We start from the raw sequence: 23,105 nt of genomic DNA, 5'->3' as shown, positions 1-23,105 counted from the left end.
ATACCATTTGCTGGGTTTTCATTTTCTATGGCATACTGTTGTCCTTTCAAGACCGTAAGGAGGCATTAAATACACAGCAAACATTATTTTGTGGGGTTATGAGGGAGAACTCTGGTTTTGTTTGTTGTTGTTTTGTTTTTCAGGATCCACGCGTGGTTCCCTTCCTTACCTTTGCACTGACGTCCTCTGATAAGCGACGTGTTTGCAGTGCACTGAGGCTCCTCTTTGAGGCCGCTCCACTTCCTGATTTCCCCACTGTTATGTACGTTGCCTCCCGTCAGCCATTTCCTCCGCTTCGCAACCAGTTGCTCGTTTCGTACAGTTAATTCTTCGGCTACCATATTGGTGGTAAATGGAATTTACTGTCTTGGAAAGTTGGTACAAATTAAACTTGTCAATTTTTCCTGATGTTGAAGCATTTCAGCTTCTCTATTGTGATGGGATATTGGTTAAAAGGTGAGCTGATAAATCTCACTCGATTGTTTAACATCACTTTAAAGGGTGGACTTGGGGAAGATAAGTGGAGATGCAACTCAGAATCTGGAAACAATGTTTTTTTAATATAGATACATTATTTATCCTGCACGTGTGCTACACAATAGGGTTAAGTAATTGGTTCACTTCGTTTGTCTGTTTCTCTACAAACGTCAGTTTACGATCGAGGAACAACTTCTTTTCAATAAAATGTTATATTTTGATCATGAATTGGAACATAAATCTGAAAACGAGGCAGTACTTTGGCTCTGAATTCGTCCTCGGATCTTGGAACGTCCTAGGATTTCTCTCAATACTGTGTGGGCAAGGTGTTTTATGAGTTCTCTAGTACTTTGATAATTTTTCATGTTTCAGAAGTATCCATTTAATACATTGCCAAACATTGTACAATTTAAATCCTCCTGTCTGCCCCAGTGCCCCATCCTTTTCTTCCTCCTCGTCTTTTTCATTCTATTATTTTTTTCTCTCAGGCTCGTGGATAGTGTTGCAATTAGAAATGAAACACATAGACACGGGGGAGACAAAGAAGTAAATGAGAGAACACAAACAATGCGTCTGATCCCTTCAGCTAGCAGTCTCCGTTGCAATGTTGCATCACCAACTCCTCAGCCCTTGCCCAGCAAAATACAAGAACTTGCGGAGCAGTTTCATGCGGGAGTGCAGGTAAGACAGGGTACAGTATGTATTTAATTGCACAACGATTTGCATTCCAAAATCTCATGTTTAGCCTTTCAAAACTGATGGAAATGCACTGCCCAGTCTTTGTGTAATGACTCGGTGGTGTAATGGTTAGAGCGTCCACTCTGAGTCTGGTAGGTCAGTGGTTCATCCCGGCCGAGTCATATCAAAGACTTAAAAAACGGTATGTGCTGCTTCCCTTACTTGACGTTCAGCTACTTAAAAGGATAATAATAATAATAATAATAATGCATTTATTTTATATAGCGCTTTTCAGGAAGCCCAAAGACGCTTTGACAGAGTGCAAAACATAATGCATAGCAAAACATAAAGACAATTGCAAAAAAAAGAAGAATCAATAGGGAAATATTCAAAGCACAAAGGAGGGAGAAGGAGAGGAGATAGTCAGGGGTTAGATGCTGTGGGTTAAATGTTGAATGCAGTGTTGAACAGGTGGGTCTTGAGTGATGTTTTGAATGTGGTGAGTGAGGAGGAGTCTCTGATGGTGTGAGGTAGCGAGTTCCAGAGGGTGGGAGCAGCGATGGAGAAGGCCCTGTCCCCCCAGGATCTAAATTTGGTCCGGATGGGGGGGGGGGTCAGGAGGTTGGTACCAGCAGAGCGGAGGTTGCGGGTGGGAGTGTGTCTGGAGAGGAGGTCAGCCAGGTAGGATGGGGCCAGGTTATGGAGGGCTTTGTAGGTCAAGAGGAGGATTTTGTACTGGATTCTCTGGGAGATGGGGAGCCAGTGAAGCTTGTAAAGGACGGGGGTGATGTGGTCACGGGTCCGGGAATGGGTGAGTAGACGGGCAGCGGAGTTCTGAATGTATTGGAGTTTATTGGTGATTGTTGAGGGTGAACCATAAAGGAGGCTATTGCAGTAGTCCAGACGGGAAGTGATGAAGGCATGGATGAGGGTTTCTGCAGCCACGGAGGAGAGGGATGGACGGAGACGGGCGATGTTTTTCAGGTGAAAGAAGGCTGACTTTGTGATCTGTTTAGTGTATTTGTCGAAGGAGAGGGTTTGGTCAAAGATGATGCCAAGATTCCGGATGTGAGGGGAGGTGGATACTGGGAAACCGTCGATGTTGAGGGCAAAGTTATGGGTGGACTTGGTGAGCGTTTTTGGGCCAATGATGATTATTTCAGATTTATCACAGTTAAATTTGAGGAAGTTGATTTGAAGCCAGGATTTTATTTCAGTGATGCAGTTTGTCAGGATAGAGTGGGTGGCGGTGGAGATGGACTTGGTGGAGATGAAAAGCTGGATGTCATCGGCGAAGCAGTGGAATTGGAGACCATGACGGCGGATTAAGTGACCGAGGGGGGACAGGTAAAGGATGAAGAGGAGGGGGCCAAGAACTGAACCTTGGGGGACACCTTGGGGGAGGGGAGCAGTGGGGGATTTGCAGTTATTGATGGAGATGAACTGACGTCTGTCAGAGAGGTATGATTTAATCCAAGAGAGGGCAGTGCCGGTAATGTTAAAGGTGGTTTCAAGTCGGGTGAGGAGGATGGTGTGATCGATGGTGTCAAAGGCGGCGCTGAGGTCGAGGAGGATGAGAATGTTGAGGTTGCCAGCGTCAGAGGAGAGGAGAAGGTCGTTGGTGATTTTGAGGAGAGCAGTTTCAGTACTGTGGTTGGAGCGGAATCCGGATTGGAATGTTTCATACAGGTTATTGGCAGAGAGGTGATGTTTGAGTTGAGTGGCTACAGCGCGTTCCAAAACCTTTGACAGAAAGGGTAGGTTGGAGATGGGTCTGAAGTTATTTAGGGTGTCAGGGTTTAGTCCAGGTTTTTTCAGAATGGGGGTAACAGCAGCAATTTTGAGGGATGGTGGGACGATGCCTGTAGACAGGGAGGAGTTTATTGTTGCAATGATAAGTGGAGAGAGAGCAGGAAGGGAGGCCTTGACAAAGCTGGAGGGGATGGGGTCAAGAGTGCAGGTGGCAGTTTTCATTCCGATGAGGAGTTCAGAGAGGTCAGTAGGGGAGACTGGGGAGAATTGAAACAGGGGATGGCAGGATAAGGGGGGGCAGGTGATTTGAGGGGGAACGGGTGCGGCGGTGGTCAAGCTGTTGTAGATGTTTTCAATTTTGCGTTGGAAGAATGAAAGGAAGGAGATGCAGTTGTCTATTGTGAATGACTGGGTGGTGGTGTTCAGGGGGCTGAGGAGTTTGTTTATTGTAGAGAAGAGTGCTTTTGGGTTTCCGGAGCCAGAGTGGATAATTTGAGAGTAGTAGGTGGAGCGGGCGCGGGAGAGGGCATCTTTATAGTGTTGTATGTGGTCCTTGTAGGCCTGGGAGTGAACTGTGAGACCTGTTTTATTGCGGAGTCTTTCAAGTTGGCGAGCACGAGTTTTCATCAGGCGGAGTTCAGGGGTAAACCAGGGAGCAGAATGGGTGAAAGAAACTGTTTTGGTTTTTATAGGCGCAAGTTGGTCAAGGCAGGAGGAGAGAGTGTGGTTGTAGTAGTCAGTGAGGTCAGAAGGCGTGTGGAGGTCAACGAAGGGAGAAGTGGACATTTTTTCAGAGAGGGTCGATGAGAATGAGGCAGGTGAAAGAGCGTTTAGCTTACGGAAGTTGATAGTGCGATAATGCCTTGGTGCTGGAGTGGGGATGTTGATGGTCAGAGTGATGGCTAGGTGGTCAGAGAGAGTGAGGTCGGAGCCAGAGAGATGGTGCAAAATTAGTCCAGTAGAGCAGACAAGGTCCAAAATGTGACCACGGTTATGGGTAGGAAAGTTGACATGTTGAGTGAGGTTAAAGCAGGTGAGTAACTCAGTGAAGTCAGTGGTTAGCGTGGAGTCAGTGGAGTCCATGTGGATATTGAAATCACCAAGGAGGAGGATTGAGGGGGAGAGGGAACATAGCTGGGTCAGAAAGTAGGAGAAGTCAGACAGGAATGATGGGTGTGGTTTGGGAGGGCGGTAGACAACAGCCATGACTGACTGTGTGTGACCAGAGAGTTTAAAAGCCAGGTGTTCAAATGATGGAGCAGATGATATGGAGATGAGGTTGGTCTTGATGTCTTGTCGGTGAATAACGGCAATTCCACCACCTCGGCCCTCCGCGCGTGGTTTATTGATGTAAGAATATCCATTGGGTGTGGTGAGGTTGAGCGTGTAGTAGTCCAGTGGTTGTTGCCAGGTCTCAGTGAGACAGAGAAAGTCCAGTTTATTTTCCAGGATGTAGTCGTTCAGGATGAGGCATTTGTTGTTGAGGGACCGGGTATTGAACAGGGTGAGCTTGATGTTGTTTTGTACGGCGGGTATGAATCCAGGTGATTTGGCCAGGGTTCGCAGACAGGAGGTGCGATTTTGTGCGTTGTTGTGACCAGGTGTGTTGGGACGATGAGTGGGAGTGCGCTGAGCCGACCAGAGGATGGGGATGGAGTGACCTGATTGTAAATAAACAAACTTACGACCGGAGCCACGGTGAATGTACCTGGGTCGACGCAGGAGTCCATTCGATTTGATTGCAGAGATGCATGATGGGGTGGAGCGGGTTTTAAGCAGAAGGAGCCTTGCGGCAGAGTACCGCAGGGCCATGTCAGGCAGGAGCGAAGGGACGAGACGAGGCCAAGGTTGAGGAGGTGAAACAATGGTCCCAACCCACGGGAGCAGGCCCAAGGAAACGAAGGAGACGAAGGAGCCAGGTAGGTGAAGCCAGGAGCAGAGTCGGGACCATGCAGAGGGCAGACAGGAGCGAAGAGACGAGCACGAGGCCAAGGTTGAGGAGGCAAAGCGGCAAATGCAGCGGCAAACGACCGCCGCCGCTAATCAAGATCACGGCGGCAAACCGCCACCACCGCCGCTGCAAACAATGGGCGGCACAACCCACGAGAGTGAGCCCGAGGAAATAGCGAAGGAGCCGAGCAGGTGAAGCCAGGAGCAGCAGAGCAGAGCCGGGACCGTGCAGAGGAAGACTCAATGGCCAAAAATCCGCCACGACCACCAGGAAAGCAAGATACGGACAATGGTCCAGTCAGAGAAGCGGCGAGCAAGTGACGCCAGCGTCCTCTCACGACCGGACCGGAAACGGAAGTCATATGGAAGTCATATGGACCGCATAGATAGAGCTCGGACAAACAACCATACGTTGGCAATACTAGCATAGGCTTTGATGGACCTAATGGTCTCCTCGTGCGTTGAAGTTCTTTATTAGGGATTATTATTATTGTTATGATTATTATTATTATTATTATTATTATTAAGTCTCAAGAACAAAATTCTCGGCTAGTAACAGTCGTGCCTTAAAATGCAAGATTTTCTGTTTATCTTGGCTACAAATCTAATCTTTGTTTTGCAGTTGAACAGCATTGGGACAGACCCAAGAACATCCGATATAATCGATGTCTATGAACAAAAGCTCTCGTCTCTTGCTGTGAGTTTCATGGATTGAGTCCTAGACTGTTGATATCGTGGAACTAACTGTCTTTTAGAGGATGTTATTTGTAAGCTTAATGATTTATACGTATATAATTTATCTGCTGAAATACAGATGCAATAAGAAAGACATTGACCTAAGAAATGAAGCCCCTATCATATGACCAAAAGTCTTGAAAAAAACATTCAAAATGTATTGCGCTGCTTTGCCTTCCTGCAGACCAAAGATAACCACTTACAGGACCTCTTGGAGGCCAAGGCCAGCGCCCTGGTACAGGCTGACAGAATGCTGTCTCAGTATCGTTACCGCTGTGCACAAACTGAAGCGGAGGTACACTTGTAACTGTTACTATTATCAAAATATCAGATGCCATATATCTTGTACCTATGCAAAAGGGGAATGAAGATGGTGTGGGTATATTGAAAAAAAAGTAAGAAATGGAAGAGTGGAACATTGGAAAGAAGGAATGTTCGATTTAGAAATGGGAGTATGTATACTGATAGAGAGTGGGTGCAAAACTTCTGCAATTTTTGCAATCGTGTGATATAGGCTTCCCTGGCTTTACTGCTTAAATCGATTCTTATTTTGAATCTATAGACTGGATGAGATGGATTATTCTCTTGGCACTGATCGAATAGATTTGCATGATTCTGTTCCTTAGGCCCGGCGACTTGCAGGACTGCTCCGAGAGGCAGAGCGGCATTGCGAGAACTTGGGGGCCCAGCTGAATGAAGAGCATGCAGAGGGGGAGCGAGGTCGCCAGGATATGGAAAGACTGCTTGTGCATAGCAGGCGTTTAGAAGCTCAGATGGTTCGATTGACAGAGTTGGAGGAACGACTTTCCAAGACAGTACTTGCGTACGGATTGATTGCTGCTTTCATTTTAATATTCATGATCATCACTACTAACATCATTGATTGATGTCATCGACTTTAACACTCTGGTCACTGAGGTGGTGGCTTAGTAGTCAGGCACTGGACTGACATGCTGGAGGTTATGGGTGGGAAATTCATCAGGCTCAATGCAGCAGTATTCATTATTTTAAACCTGAGTTTCTGGAACCTGAGATCATTTCAGAAGAATGAGATTGTTGCTCTCACCTCGTCAGGAAACGCCCAACTTGCTCACTGACGACCCACATGAAGGGGGTGATCTCCCTACGCCACCTGCTCTTGTCTGCATGCGATGCCAGTTCACACATTGTGGTTGACAATTAATACTCTCAGAACAACTTGGGATCGCCACGACATATGAAAAATGAAAAAGCAGTGTTGCACAATGCACATTGGTTATTCACTATATAATAATAATAATCTAATATTATTTTGTTTATCAACGTTCATCTGAAATACTTCATTTTTATGAGGAAATATTGTCTATATGTTTTTTTTTGACGATTCACAAGACGTTTTGTATATATTTGCCGTTAAGGCGAAGAACATTAGAAAACGATTGTGAGATTAATGTCGGACAAGAGATGTGTACGTGCTGTATCTGCACTCATTTGGACTCGTTTGTCTTTTGCAGTCTTGAGGAGGCCGAAAAGCAGGGGCAGCAGCTGCAAGCTGAGAACCGTTCTCTTGGCAATGCTAGAAATGAACTTATGAACCAGAATGAGCACTTGAAGCAGCAGAATGCCAGGTGAGTGCAGGGTTACTATCAAATGTTTTACCTTTTATATTCCTCACTGGACGTAATGAGTGGTGAGAAATGCTCAAACTCATAAAATAATATGCCCTGAACAAACGAATCATTTATTGAGTCGTTCCTGAGATAGATGTGCTGGTATGACTGTGCTAAGATTTATAAACTTGCATCTTTGTGAGATTGTACTTGCGTTTAATTCCTGATTTATTAATTTATTTCCTCCTGTAATATTCTTCTTCTTTTTAGCCTTTTAATATTCCAGTTTGTTAGATACAGAGCGACCATTTCTCCAAGTTTGCAGCTCATTTATTTACTGCATATCAAAGCAAACGATGCACAATGCTACTTTCGTCAAATGACAGCCCTGGATGACAGCACTGCACAGCGTTCAGAAAAAGTATGCAAATTATACCACCACAGCCATTGTTCAAGGAGTGAAAGAGAGAACTTATAGATGACACACCGAATCATAAAAGTTCATTCAAAGAGTATGACAGTGTGTACTTTCAATCATTTAAATTCGATACAAAGAATCTCTGAGGTTACCTCATGAACAATAAATAGCCCCGAGTGGGCTCACAGTCATCTCTTGATGTTGTAGTTCAAACCTCTGCTGATTTGGGGGAACCCCACTTGGGAGCTCCCTGATTCCCTGGGTGGGCTTCTGATCCAAAATTGAAAAATGTCGCACCAAGCGATCCTGTGGACCATTGAGTAGAAAGAAGGGCTGTATCGGGTTTCAGAGCAATCGGTTGGTCATGAAACAGAAAACCAAGCACTACATTGGAGTCATCAGAAGGAACCCGAATAAGAAAAGAGCAAAGATTTAGTCATCAGGAGGAACCTCGATAGGATTCCGGTTTCAGCTGCTACTCTACAACCATCAAACCCATCCAGGCGCAGCCAAGTGAACCTTCCAGAAAAATCTCTGCAAGAATTCACCTCTCCTTGGACACATATATGAAGAAAGAGAGAAAGAAAGAACAAGCAAGAATTAGAATGAATAAGGAGAAATGTGAAAAAGTATAAAGAATTGTGAAAGGAACAAAGATCCCTAACTTTTAACCCCTAGCTCCTTCCCTTGACTCCCAGCCCTAATGTAAACTGCGAATACGCAAAGCGCGAATGTAGAAGCAGGTCACATGTTATATACCATGAATACGCGGGATCCGAGATTGTTGTGGTCCGACTGTATATCCTTAGAATTCAGGAAAAAAGTATTCCCGTTTAAAAAAATATACATTTCAAGGCACTGGACCCCTCGAGCATAGGCAGACCTAAAACGGGTCCACATGGCAGCACCTTGTGCCGCATGATAAGTTTTCTCTTTTGTGGAAACCTGTCACTTGCATCCCTCGAGGATCGAGGTCCCTCGAGCGACGAGGCTTGCTTCGATCTCTCCACGGCATCAAAGTTTGAGTGTTTTCCCGTTCATGTCTTTGTCAAATTTCTGCTGGGTATTTTGTTGTGTATGTGTTATTGTGTGTTTCTATTTGGTTTTGGTTTTGTAGTTGTTGCAAATTTGTGTGTAATTTAGTCGTTTTTTTGTTCGCGCCTCGTGCGCGGCCTGGTCTCTCCGGGCTCCCTCCCCCCCGTCAGTGTTTTGTGAATATGGCTTCTTTCCTTCATAGTATTTGCTTGTTTCTTTGATTTTCTTTTCTCCCCCCTACCTCTCACGAACATCTTACCCTTTGTCCAGCGTTTTGAAAACAGAACAAACAAATAAACAACCAAAAAAATAAATTATATATTAATTCTTTCTCTCCTCCCGGACACGTGCTTGTTCGCTCTCCTCCTCGTCTCGACTTGTGCCCCGCCCCCTATATCTCGTTTTTCTTCCACCTCTGCTCCTGCTTTCTCAAATCCACGTTCTCATTTCGAGACTTTTCCCAGATAGTTTTTTCATGGTTTTGTTTAAATATAATTGAAATATGTTTAAACTGCAGCTGTGATGCTGACGCCGCCCCCCCCCACCCCCCCCCCCCCAGAATTTCCATGTTTTAAACGTTTCCCAGTGTATACCCTGGATTAGAATAGGTACACCGTATCCCTGCGTGTCGTAAGAGACGACTAAGAGGGTTGGCGTCAGGAAGGGCATCCGGCCATAAAAACATTGCCTCAAAAAGAGAGCCATGACAATTACAACTACATATGGGGAGATCAGGAGAAGTGGTGGAAGTATTGGTCAGAAGAAGAGTGGACATATGTTGTGTGCAAGAGACGAGATGGAAGGGAAGTGGTGTGAGAATGGTGAAGGGTAGGCAGGGACAGAAATACAAGTTTATGTGGCAAGGGTGCCCGGAGGGCGTGAATGGTGTTGGTGTCATGTTTTCTGAGGAGTTTGTAGACAGTGTGGTGAGTGTGACTAGAGTGAGTGATAGGTTGATGATGGTGAAAACGATGATTGGAAAGCTCTTGATGAACGTCATCTCGGGATATGCTCTGCAGGTTGGTCGGAGCGATGAAGAGAAGGACAAGTTCTGGTGTGCGATAGAGAAGCTGATGGAAAACGTGAAAGATGAGGAAGTTGTTGTGGTAGGAGGAGACCTAAATGGACATGTGGGAAGGAGTATGGATGGTTTTGAGGGAGTTCATGGGGGTTACGGATATGGTGTGAGAAATGGAGAAGGTGAAAGGATTTTGGAGTTTGCTGATGGAGCTGATTTGTTGATTTGTAATACTCAGTTCCAGAAAGAGGATAATAAGCTTGTTACATACACGTCAGGTGGGTCGACGACAACCGTTGACTACCTGATGGTGCGTAGGCGAGATAGGGGGCACCTCCGGGACACAAAGGTGATCCCGGGGGAGGAGGCTGTTTCACAGCACCACTTGGTTGTCTGTGACATAAGGGTGAAAGGTGCGAGGAGAGCTCGGCGGGTGAAGTACCAACCAAGAATGAAGGTGTGGAGGTTGAAAGAGGTGACAGTAAGGGAGGCATTAAAAGAGAGGCTGAGTAGGGTCGAGGATGATGTGGTTGAGCTTGAAAGTGGTTGGACGTCAATGAAAGCTAGTCTGTTGGGAGCCATTGGTGAGGTATGTGGATGGACAAAAGGACCACCGAGGCACTCGGAAACATGGTGGTGGGATGACGAAGTTGGAAAGAGGATTGACGAGAAGAGGAAGAAGTTCAAGGAGTGGCAGAAGGCGAAGGGTACGGGAGCAGAAACAGCAGAGCATGAAAGTTATAAGGCAGCCAGGAAGGCTGCAAAGAAAGAGGTAGCAAAGGCGCAGGAGGCATGTAGGAAAATGTTCGGAGAACGCTTGGATTCGGAAGAGGGTCAGAAAGCAGTATTCAGGATTGCAAAGCAGATAGCGAAAGAGGTGTGATGTGATGGGGGTGAGTTGCTTGAAGGATGAAGTGGGACAAATCGTTGTTGACCCAGATGGAATTAAAGGAAGATGGAAAAGATATATGGAAATGCTGTTGAATACAGAGAATGAATGGGATGGCAACATAGAGAGTAACCCAGTTTTAGGACCGGCAGAGAAGATAACTGAGAAGGAAGTTGAGGAGGCGATAAAAGCAATGAAGGGTAGAAAAGCGGGAGGGCCGACGGGAGTTGTGGGAGATATGTTGAAGGCAGCAGGAAGTTGGGGTGTGAAGAGAATGACAGAGATCTGTAATCTGGTGGTGAAAGAAGGCCGCTTTCCAGTGGATTGGGAACTGAGTACCCTCGTCCCTCTATACAAGGGGAAAGGTGACCCTATGGAGTGTGGCTCGTACCGAGCGATAAAGTTATTGGAGCATGGAATGAAGGTATTGGAAAGGGTGCTGGAGAGGAGGATAAGGAAGAAAGTGAAGATCGACGAAATGCAGTTTGGATTTATGCCAGAAAGAGGAACGACAGACGCGCTTTTCATTGTGAGGCAGTTGCAGGAGAAGTACACGGAGAAGAGGAAGAAGTTGTTTCTTGGGTTTGTTGATCTGGAGAAAGCATTCGATCGGGTTCCACGCAAAGTATTGACATGGGCATTGAGGAAGTTAGGAGTGGAGGAATGGTTGATCAGAGTAGTGATGGCAATGTACAAAAGAGCGCGCACAGCTGTAAGGATGAAGGACGGGAACAGTGGTGAGTTTGAGGTGAAGGTGGGAGTGCATCAGGGGTCGGTACTAAGGCCACTACTATTTGTAGCTGTGATGGAGGTGCTGGCTCAGAACGTAAAGGAGGGTTTACCGTGGGAGTTGTTGTATGCAGATGATCTGGTGTTGATTGCGGAAAGTATGGATGGACTGAAGGAAAATATGAACAAGTGGAAGGAATGTATGGAGACAAAAGGTCTGAAGGTGAATATCGGAAAGACGAAGGTGATGGCAAGTGGTAAAGCATGTGGTGAGGTGGAAAGAACTGGGAAGTGGCCCTGTGGTGTGTGTCGGAAGGGTGTCGGAGTGAACTCCATTCAATGTACAATGTGCGCTGAGTGGGTTCATCAAAAATGTCGTGGTCTGAGAGGGTCATTAACCAGTGTGGCAGCTACATTCAAATGTAAGGTGTGCACAGAGGGAGCTGCAGATGGAGGAAATGTTGAGTTGGATCTTGGAGACAGCGTGAAGCTGGAAGGTGTGAAAACATTTTGCTACCTCGGAGACATGCTGAATGGAGAAGGTGGATCAGACTCGGCAACGGTTGCTCGAGTGAGATGTGCATGGAAGAAGTTTCGGGAACTGAGTGGCATGCTCATGATGAGGGGAGTGTCGTTGAAGCTGAAGGGAACTGTGTATGCTGCATGTGTGAGAAGTGTTATGATTTATGGGAGCGAGACATGGGTAATGAACGTAGAGCAGCAATGAAGGTTGGAAATGCGAATGGTTCGACGGATGTGCAGACTATCGTTGAGAGAGAGGAAGACAAATGATGAATTGCGAAAGATGATGGGAATAGAGCCTGTGATTGATGCTGTGAAGAGGAACAGGTTGAGATGGTTTGGTCATGTGTTGAGGAAGGATGAAAGTGTCTGGTTGAGAAGAGTGATGGAAATGAATGTAGAAGGAAGTAGAGGACGGGGAAGACCGAGAAAGACTTGGCTAAAGATGGTGGAAGAAGAAATGCGGGCAAGGGGGTTAACAAGGAGAGATGCAGAAAATATGGCAAAATGGAGAAGATTGTCATGGGGACCGCAAGGCTAACCCCCGCTCTAGTAGGGAAAATGGCCTTTAAAATGCATGTTGTTGTTGTTGTTGTCACTTGCATCCCTGCTGATATCATTTAAAATGCTGCCCACCACCATATCATGGTCTTCCATTTCCACTACCAGCTGTGACCCTGTTCTCCCCCTTCTCATACTTACCTTTCTACAGCATTTCATATTTTGGTTAATAAAGGTAATTTTACCACTTGTGAATCGTCCACTTGTTGTTGATTGTTTAAATGTGCACAGAACGCAAGAGCTATTGAGAGAGATGGAGAAACAGTGTCAAGATCTGCAAAAACAGCTACAAGCGAAAGAAGAATGCATGAAAGGTAAAGCTTACAGATGATACTCGATTCCCGTGACCGTTTGATCATCACTATGCCAAACATACCATCTAACTCTGATATTCTTATCGGCTCCTCATTTCTAAAGTTCTGAAGGAACCGAGGACGGTGATTGAGATGATTTCTGAATCTATTCGAGTTTGTATATCTGAGACCAGTTAAACTTGTTGAAACTTTGCATGATCACTCATCATTGACTTGTAGAACCGCAGGTGGGAAGAGGGGGGTTGGTGAGTTGAGCATTTGTGTCGATTTGATAAACTCTCCAAGATTTGCTGCAAACGATTATGGAGCGAGATGAGCAGCTGACAGCATTGGAGAAGGAACGTGAGCGTTCAGAGGAGACTGCGAACGCCGTGCGCGCAGACCTGACACGCACAGAGCAAGCACGGAAGGAGTTGAGCATCAAGGTATGCTGAAACAGGACTGCATTTTGCCAAACTATTGCACTTTTGGTTTTTGAGCTGGAATGATATAAGATGTCCCACAGGATCATAGAGAAGTAGCGCATACATTTTTGGCCTGTTTAGCCTGGTTTTGATTTCTGGCCCAACTATAAACTGTCAACTTGGTGTTCCATCACAATGTATGCCGTCCTTCAGATGAACATTGTGCTGTGAACACGTCTGCTTGAATTTGTTGCTGGATGTTAAATATCCCAATATGTCTCACAAAGAGGAGGCGAATTATGGCCAGCATCAATTTACAAATTTCTGCATTGACTGCTGTTGGGAAGGTAAACCGCTCGGTTGTAATTCTTGTAGTAAGATTGCTTCAGCAGCACTGAACCTGCCTTTTGGTGGAGCACGAGCGATAGGCAGGTGCTTGCGGTCATCTGTTGTGCTACCTCTTGTTTTTGTGACTGAATGCGCAACTCTTCGGATTTTGTGACTAGCATGCGTACATGGATACATGCATGTACCATATATGTATATTATTAGGCCCTGATGGACTTATGGATGATGGACTTATGGAAACGGGGGCTTATGGATTCCATGCGTCCGTACGTCCGAGCAACCATATCTCAGAGATGTATTGACCGATTTTGTTCATACTTGGCGCAAAGACAATACATGAAGGTATACATAAGCACATCGTTTTGTCTCACGATGCGATCAAAGATGGCCGACTGGCGGCCATTTTCGTTGTAAAAAAAATTCTGATGTTGAAGATGTTCTCAACCATTTATTGGACATGTATGGGCCGATTTTGTTCAAACTTGACAGAAGCACAGTACTGTACATGATTTATGGCTCTGACATTTTCTCTTTTTCTTCTTGCCTTACACCAAATTTTGATAAATCAAAGTATTGCCTTTTTTGTTGTTGAGAGTACTGGTGACTTTGGTGTTCAATGACCTTTCCATTTTCTGCAAGTATTCAAATCGGCCTACCAAAGGACACCACCTTTCCATTAGGATGTGACGTACAAAGTTCTAACGTTATGTACCCCATGCAAAATTTAAATTACTAAATTGTTTTATACATTTGCCTTGTTTATTTTGACTTATAGCTCCTGCTTCGCCCTTGTCGTGCTTATCAAACGGGTCATGGTAGACTTTGGGGGTATCCTTCCCCTTCTCCCTTATACAGTCCGTACAGGTAAAAGTATTCGCCTCATGATCAAAGTCCCAGCATCCATATATCACAAACCATTAAGCCTCGAAAGCTTGCACTTCAAATCAAGCTTAATTTTCCTTTTAGTTTCTATTTCGATCCAATTTGGACTAAAGATGCCCAGTCTCTTGCACATCACGATTGAGTCCGCACGGATCACTGCATGTTACTAATAGGAACTCAGAAGTTAGGGAGAGGGTAGGGGGGGGGGGGGGGCGGTTCATCATCCAAACTCTTTTGCTTCCTTGAACTTGGTTGTGTCCTTTTTGTATGCGAAACGCACTGAAATTCATTGTCTTGTAGACATCTTCGAATTTGATTTTAGATTTGTAACCAGCCATTAGACAATTGGGCACGGATGATGTTACCTGCTCGTGCAATGGCCATGATAAAAATTGGTCAATGTGTTAAACTATTTTGTGCTTGGGGACATTTGCATTATCAGTGCAGACTTTAAGAAATTTGTGAATTTCTATCGACTTGCCTCATAATTTAATTAATCGATATTAAATTTGAATGAGTGAAAGCCATTATTTCTTCTACCTCCTCCTCTTCTTTTACTTCACCTTCCTCTTCCTCTTCTTCTTCTTCTTCTTCTTCTTCATACTCTTATTCTTCTTCATACTTTTCTTCTTCTTCATCTTACTGCCAGTCTTTTTGGCCACTGTGTAATCTGTGTCCAAGCTTCTTCAGCAAATCTCAATAATTCACAGCTTAAACTAAAATCTTCTTCAGAAATTAATGAAAACCGGTGTTGGGTGCATCCACAGGCCTCTTCCCTGGAGCTGCAAAAAAGCACGAGGGAGAGAGAGTTGAAGCAGCTGGAGGAGCGCCTGCGAGAAGTCGAAGAGAGGGAGCGAGAGGCACGCGAGGAGATACAGAAGAACGCCCAGATGATCGCCATGATACACAGTTTGAGCAGCGGGAAACTTCAGCCTGGGACGGTGAACCTGAGCCTTTGAGTGACTTTCGAGCTTGTACTGCGGGTTGAGTCCTTTAAAATAGAGCATGATTGGAACTACAGACGTGTTAAAAGATCTTCTGGTTTCCTGTCGGTAGTGTTGCTTGATTTGAATTGGAAGGGGTATGGAGATGATATTCCCCCCCCATGTCTTGAGATGGAATTATTTTGATGGTAAATTAATGAATTAATTTGGCAATCTCTCAAAAGCTGGATTGATCCATGAAATGGAAAAAGAAAATCTATCTTTGTTTCACTCATTTCTATTGCCTGCTGGAGACGGTATTAGCGAATGTTACAACCACAACGGGCCTGTTAATTTCACACGATCTCCAAATGTACTATGTATGAGTAGTTACCATACAGTATGAGCAGCTGTCAATTTGTGTTTGGATATTGAATGTCATGGTTTGCTCAATAGCCAGCTGATTTCATTGATGGTTTAATTAACTTTAATTTCCATCAGTGTGATTATCATCGTCCACAATGCACCGCACTCTGGACATCGTCGGTGCTGCCGAAGCAGCCTCTCTTGGTAAGGGTTACGCTGCGTGCTTTTTATGTGACCTTCCCAGAGTGCGACTATAAATGCCCATCTTTTTGGAATTCGACCAAATGTTCAGGTTTTCTGCCTATTTTAAAATATATTTGGCAAGTGGTATGTACAGCTAGCCGATTTGTTTATTTACAAGAATATATGACTAGAACTAGATTAACATTCTGTATATACAGTTAGCCTGGCTATCTCTTTTAGAAATTATTTAATTATATTTGGAACTTTAATTTTGGATGCTTCGTCTTGTTTTCGTTTTCTTTGTCCGTTTTGTTTTGTATGAATTGTAAAATTGCTGTCCATGCCATGCGCGTGTGGCACAAATGTGCAAATGTTTTAATGCCTTGCTTTATTTGTGTGACGAAAAACGAAAATGTTCGTTTTGTGGTTGGTTTTCGATCGTACAGTGATGGGTGGATCGGAACGAGGCACCCGGCTGTTTGAGACATAGACGATGAAACAAATGGGGTGCGTGGTATGGCGACTCATGCTTGGGAATCCTTGGGGAAGGGGACAGCACAGCTGTCTTATTAGTACAAGAGATGTATGAATAATTTATGTGCTGATTATTATATACTTCTTGGTACGTTCGCATCGAATCGCATCTCCTCCACGACGAGTTAAAGGCAATTTGGAGATTTTTATTACAAGTGCGTTCTGATTAATCTCTTGATGATCAGTTATTGCCACGCCATCAATATGACTTCTGTTATTTATCTTCCTAACCATTCTTTGGGAAGTACGATCTCAGTGTAAACATTTTACCACTGTGCATCACTTTTTTTAATCGTATGATCAAAATATTCTCTTTATCTAATAAATTCTTTTTTCTCTTGGTTTTTCTGACGCTTGAAGTACCGTGAATACGAAGTGGAATGAATGCAATTTTTTTTTTTTAATGTATACAAAATTGAGGCTCACGAAAGGAATATAAAGGCGATGTAGTGACAGTGTGATTACGCAATTTGATAAAACAAGCAAGGGAATGGACTAAACCAACGAATGGAGGACACTAACCTGCAAGTAAGACAGGTGGGTTAGGTAAGGTCATTGAGGGTAGAAAAGGTGGTGATGCACCACCTGATTGAAGACTTGTTGTGAAGAGTAGGATTGAACTTGAGATTTAACTCTGGAAGGTGGCTCTACGTATGAGAGAAAATAGGAACAAATGCCATTCGGCCTGGATTTTGGGAGTTTACCCAGGAGGGGGTTACTGGTGGAACGCATAAATCTTGGAAGAGTTGGGTAGGGTTGAAGGACAGCAAGAGCAGAGGGAGCAAGGCACCAGCAGAGAGGTGGTTAAAAAATTTGAGAAGGCCACAAACTTGTACGTAATGTAAGAGTAACAGGCATTGTGTTTTGGCCTAATAGTGGGAGATTTTTACAATGTGAGCTTTAGATTACATATCTAATTACTCATTTCAGTTTTTCAGTTTTTATTTCCATGCATCTTGGACCTTGCTTTTCCCACTAAAGTTGGGGTAGCTTGGAAGTTTGAAATGTGAAAACTTTTCCTTGAGCATATGGCCAACCTCAAATAGCACCTCAAAAGTAATCCTTTCGCAGCAGTTGTTTTGGGTGCAAAGCTAGTCCAATGCACGAGTCTTTCTTTTCTTTTCTTTTTGTTGCAATATATCGTACAACTGAAGACCCAGGGTTCCACATTTATGTGTGAGTGTGTTACCGGCTGAAATCCACCATTGTTGCTGATGCTTATACAGTATTTGTGAACAGCGTTGAACTCTTGTATATGTACATGTTGTAGAACACAATGATAGGAAGTTGTAATTTGTTTGCTAGCATTCAAAGTGTGAACTCTTACCTGGACGCCACTTTCAGGTTTTTTATTTGTTTTGTATACAGTGGCAAGGCTCGTGGAAGAGCTAGAACACTGAACGGATCAGGATGCAACAGAACAAATGGAACAGTAGAGAGAGGGTACGGCAGTGGTTCCCAACCTTTTTGTAATCGCGACCCCTTTCTCAAAACCCCGAAACACACGCGACCCCCCTGCCATCAGCCGTTTCAGTTTTACAAATTTTTCTGAGAAGGAAAAGTGAAGAAAGAGAAAACAATCATAAATTTATCAATTTTTACAAATTTTACTACAATATTCCTTGCACATTATGAAATTCGGGTAATTTTAGTGAGTTAGTCAAACCAAGCTCATTATTATTTCTCACTGCCATCCATCGTCACACAATCCATGATCGTCATCACTAACATATCATCTCTCCAACCTAGCTAGTGGGATGGTTGGGGTTGCATCTGAGCAGCGAGTCTTGGAATTCGTGGCGGGGTGTTTGTAAGAGCCAATCTCATGTCATCCTCGACATCCAATCTGTTCCTGGTCTTCGTTTTGATGTGGACGAGGGTAGAAAATCCGGCCTCGCAGAGGTAGGTGGAGGCAAATGGAAGAATAACACGTAAGGTCAGCATGCTGGCTTTGGAATATGATTGATGCATAGCACACCAGAATTGAGTCACCAATTTCTTCTGGAACAGGTCACGCCGGAGAGTCGTTCCGTAGATCCAATAATTCATCGTGGACTTCGTCGGGGAGGCTGGATACGTCAAGTGTAGCAGAGAAAGGGTTTCTTACCAGTGCCACCTCTTCTCCTGTGAGCTCAGGGAAGTATCGCTGGAATTCCTTTTCTGGGGACTCTAGGTGCCTGGTAATCTCATCCTTCAGGAACTGATCTAGTTCGCCCTCAGACTCATCCATCACTCCGCAGAGTTTTTCAAACATGGCGATGTTCCCAAGATTGACTTTCCGACGCCAGTTCTGCAGTTTGGATATGAAGGCCCGTAGATTGTCTTGAAATAGGAGAACGTGTGTTTCCCTTCCCTGAAATTTCAAATTCAGCTTGTTCAGCTGGTCGAAAATGTCCGCCAAGTACGCAACCCGTTTATTCCTCGTTTCATCATTGAAGTGAGCCAGAAGATCTCTCTTTTCTTGCACTTCCAGAAAGAACCTGATTTCGTCTTTCAGCTCGAAGACACGATTCACAACGTTCCCTCACGACAACCAACGTTCAGCCATGTAGAAGAGAAGGACCTCATGGTCAGCATCCATGTCTTTGCAGAGTTCTTTGAATAGACGAGTGTTGAGTGCCCCAGCCTTCACGTAATTCACAATTTTCTCGAATTCACAATTCACTCGATCACAGAATCGAGCACTTCCCGCAGAGTGGCAGGAAGCATCTTACTGGCGAGAGCATATCGGTGGATCATGCAGTGGATGCCCTTAGCTTGGGGAGCCAGCTCCTTCACTCTTGTCTGGAATCCTGACTTTGATCCTAGCATAGCTGGTGCTCTGTCCATACAAACCCCGCACACGTTTCCCCATTGCAGACCTTCGGTATGAAAAAAGGTAGAGACCTTTTCCATGTCGTCAACAGCTTTTGTAGTGGTTTCAAGTGCACTACAGAAGAGGAATTCTTCTTTGATGTCGTCTGAATGAATGTACCTCATGAAGACAAGCAACTGAGAACATGAACTCACATCCGTTGATTCGTCGAGTTGAAAGGAGAACAACGGAGAATCTCTGATTTCATCCAAAACCTGCTCTTTCACATCCATAGACATATGAGAAATACGCCTCTGAAGAGTATTATTAGACAAAGATACTTTCTGCATCTTCTTCGCGCTGGCTTCCCCGAGAACGAGCTTCACCATCTTCAACATGCAGGGTTTGATAAGAGTGTCTCCAATGGTGTGAGGCTTTTTGTGTTTGGCAATTTCCAACGCAACTTCATATGAGGCCTCCACTGCTGCTGCACTATGTTGCTGAAAAGACCCACTAGCATCGAGCTTTTGACGCATGAGAAGAAGCTCATGGCGTTTGAAGAACTCCAAATCCTTCTCTGCGTGTTCCGGATGCTTAGTCTAGGACTCTAGGTGACGCTTGAGTTTCGAAGGTTTCATCGACTCCGCACTCAGGACAACATGGCACAAGACGCATTGTGGTTTCTCGACGCCGTTGTTGGCGAGTACTGTGGTGAAGCCAATGTTGAGGTAGTCTTCCGAGTATTTGCGCCTTCTAGCCATTGCTTCAGATCTGTAAATACAAAAACCCGGAAATAGACTATGTTCATCTCATATCGGTAACACATCGAAAAGAGCAAGCGAAAACTATAGCTAACTCCACCGGCACAACATTATGTTGTGTGTTCTAGGTATCAGCGAAATGAAAGTTTTGGTAATGTTCCCTTCTCCCAAGGCTACCCAGTTCTCCCAAGGCTTCTCTACCCCCCAGCCCACCCTCCGCGACCCACAGGTTGGGAACCCCTGGGGTAGGGGATGCCAACAGCAGGGTTGAAGGACTAACTAAAAGGAGACTTGGATAAACGAATGACCATAATGTGGTCACAAACTGACCAAATTTTTTTTTTCCTCCTCTGTCCATTCAATTCCCTCGTCCTTGCTGCTGAAGGGTTGATTCAATCATCCCCGAAGGTCTTTATGTTTTGGTTCAATATCATTTACGAGTATGACGGTGTTCCCATGTGAATGAATAACATTACATAGAGCAATGTCTGTCCCGAGTTCCCATGTGAATTAATAAGTTTAGATAGATGAGATTCATTGTGATTCCGATCAGGGGATTAATTTTATATCCATTATCTCAGTTTTATCGTGTGTGTGTGTGTGTGTGTGTGTGTGTGTGTGTGTGTGTGTGTGTGTGTGTGTGTGTGTGTGTGTGTGTGTGTGTGTGTGTGTGTGTGTGTGTGTGTGTGTGTGTGTGTGTGTGTGTGTGTGTGTGTGTGTGTGTGTGTGTGTGTGTGTGTGTGTGTGTGTGTGTGTGTGTCACTCTTCCACCCTCCCACTCTCTCTGTGGTAATAAACATTTTTTGTTTCTAAAAACCTGTACGTGGTCATTCGATGTACGGGACTGTCATTAAGCCTGATTGAATTGACTTTAAAAATCTGGTAACATGGGTCAATTGGGAAACGTGCATTTAACACACATGTGGCCGTTCAAAAATTAAGTAATGCTATCTTTTTAGGGGGACGCATACAAGCTTGATGAAACCTCCCTAATAATTTAACATTCGACCCAAACAAAGCCAATGGAAATCTGACGCAACAAAGCCGGGCAATGTGTAATCAGCAGAGGCCTACAGACCTGTTTTAGTCCCACCAAGAAACAAGATGGCGGTTATATCATTTCGTTTTTGTACTATTGTGGGTGGAGTCAAGCTACAGATGTGGGTGTGGTGGGGCTGTCCTACCAATGGGTGCACATTTCAAAAATCGCTCATCACCAAGAACCCCAACAACAGCAACACAAAACTCTTGTGGACCTGTGACACGTCACAGGTAAAAATGGGTGTGGAGAGGAATGAGGAGTGGGGTTCCAACACAGGGGGGTGTAAAAGATAGATACAGAAGCAAACTCTTAGGATGGAAAAACTGGAAATTTGGAAGGAAGTGGCCTTTGGATTAATGTGGGTAGAAAAAATCAAGGTTTTGGATTAAGGATGATCTGAGACAGCTGTCTTGAAGACCTGGAGGAAAGAATGGAATTGAAGAGAATGTGGAAGTTGGTTCCATAGGTGGGGAAAAGTGAAAGAAAATATTAGAGGTGAGCAGTGCTGCAAGATTTTGGAAGTTTCTCCTGAACACTGGAAGAGCAAAGGGTGCAAGACCAGGAAGGAGGTGGTAGAAGACAGAGACAACTGCCCTGCCTGTGATGGGAATGTGATAGACCCATAGACTCAGCTTCATCACAGAAGATTTCAATGATCTTTAACGTCTTGGCTTCCATGGCGTCAAGCCGAGCAATGCGTGAAGCAGGGGCGCTAGCCCAAAGGAGAGAGCAGTAATCCATCAAGCTGTGGATGAAGGCCTTGTAGGTGGATAAGAGTTCAGGTGTGCCAAGGAAGGGCATCATAAGATGGAGGATGCTGAGTCATTGGCTGGCTTTGGAGGACAACTTTGAAGCATGGTTTGCCCAAGAGAGAATCATGGCTAATAGTGTGAGCCAGGAGTTTGAATGATTGAAGTTCCTCAAGTCAAAGAGATCAATCAGAGACATAGTAGGGTCAGGCATCAATGTGTGTGCCATCCTTCAGATGGACGTTAAACTGGGAATCCTTTCTGGCGGCATTAGTTGGTTGATGTTAAATATCCCACGGAGTCCTTCGCAAAGAATAAGCGAGCTAATGCTGGAACTCGAGCCAAATTCCTAATTCTCGCTCTAACCTACAGGAAGCACTGCATCAGTGGTGCAGCCACGCTCAGCCAATGATGCTACCCCGCTCTCAGCCAATGATGCTACCCCGCTCTCAGCCAATGATGCTATCCCGCTCTCAGCCAATGATGCTACCTCGCTCTCAGCCAATGATGCTACCCCACTCTCAGCCAATGATGCTGCCCCGCTCTCAGCTAATGATGCTGCCCCGCTCTCAGCCAATGATGCTGCCCCGCTCTCAGCCAATGATGCTGCCCCGCTCTCAGCCAATGATGCTACCCCGCTCTCAGCCAAAGATGCTACCCCGCTCTCAGCCAATGATGCTACCCCGCTCTCAGCCAAAGATGCTACCCCGCTCTCAGCCAATGATGCTACCCCGCTCTCAGCCAACGATGCTTCCCTGCTCTCAGCCAAAGATGCTACCCTGCTCTCAGCCAATGATGCTACCCCGCTCTCAGCCAATGATGCTACCCTGCTCTCAGTCAATGATGCTACCCTGCAGCCTTGTGTGCCAACAAATGAAGAATAATCTTTAGCTGCTCCACCACACTTTGGATTTTTAAAAAAAACTCTGCAGCAGTCCACAGTGGAACATGTGGGTTAGCCCATTTACTAATGAGGCGTTGTTTTGTTGATGTACCATGAATCGTCGTGTGGATTTGCCTAACAATATTGATTTGTATGATTGACGAGGCATTTTCCACATTTTATTGTCATTCTTGTTGCACTTGTGTACATTAAACAGTTATTATTCCACTTAACCTACTTACTCTATAGTCCGGCAGCTAAGCTAAATATAGCATAACAATTGTGCATTTTGTGAGGAAAGCACCAAATTTGGCACACTAGTAGACTATCATATTATGAAAAGATCTGGATATTGGGCCATCTCAGATTCATAGATTTGATTTTTGCAAGATTTGCAGATTTTGCAGATTTGCAAGCTGAGATTGCAACGCCAGGGACGGCCGACTCCTTCCTGCGAGCTGCCCACGTCACCCGCACAAGAAGAGCTCATCAAATCACTGCAGCGGCACTGCACATCCTGCAACACCGTGCGTATGAACGCCACTGTATGACATATGCTGATGATGCAG

At 44.9% G+C, this 23,105-nt stretch overlaps 1 protein-coding gene across 1 annotated transcript in view; it reads left to right on the top strand.

Annotated features, from left to right (window-relative positions):
* The window catches only part of CIP2A (cellular inhibitor of PP2A), a 54,967-nt gene extending 38,319 nt beyond the window's left edge, over nt 1-16,648 (top strand). Inside the window, exons 14-22 of the mRNA XM_068123311.2 lie at nt 144-262; nt 966-1,158; nt 5,480-5,554; nt 5,777-5,887; nt 6,219-6,415; nt 7,086-7,199; nt 12,585-12,667; nt 12,953-13,092; nt 15,069-16,648. Coding sequence (XP_067979412.2) covers nt 144-262; nt 966-1,158; nt 5,480-5,554; nt 5,777-5,887; nt 6,219-6,415; nt 7,086-7,199; nt 12,585-12,667; nt 12,953-13,092; nt 15,069-15,260 — 1,224 coding nt within the window. The 3' untranslated portion in view covers nt 15,261-16,648. The remainder of the gene's footprint in view (nt 1-143; nt 263-965; nt 1,159-5,479; nt 5,555-5,776; nt 5,888-6,218; nt 6,416-7,085; nt 7,200-12,584; nt 12,668-12,952; nt 13,093-15,068) is intronic.
* Nucleotides 16,649-23,105: the final 6,457 nt, after the last annotated feature.

This window comes from Myxine glutinosa, chromosome 7 (genome assembly GCF_964187855.1).
Source record: "Myxine glutinosa chromosome 7, kmMyxGlut1.1, whole genome shotgun sequence".
In the NCBI taxonomy this organism is placed as follows: Eukaryota; Metazoa; Chordata; class Myxini; order Myxiniformes; family Myxinidae; genus Myxine; species Myxine glutinosa.
This window is presented reverse-complemented; position numbering and strand designations above follow the sequence as displayed.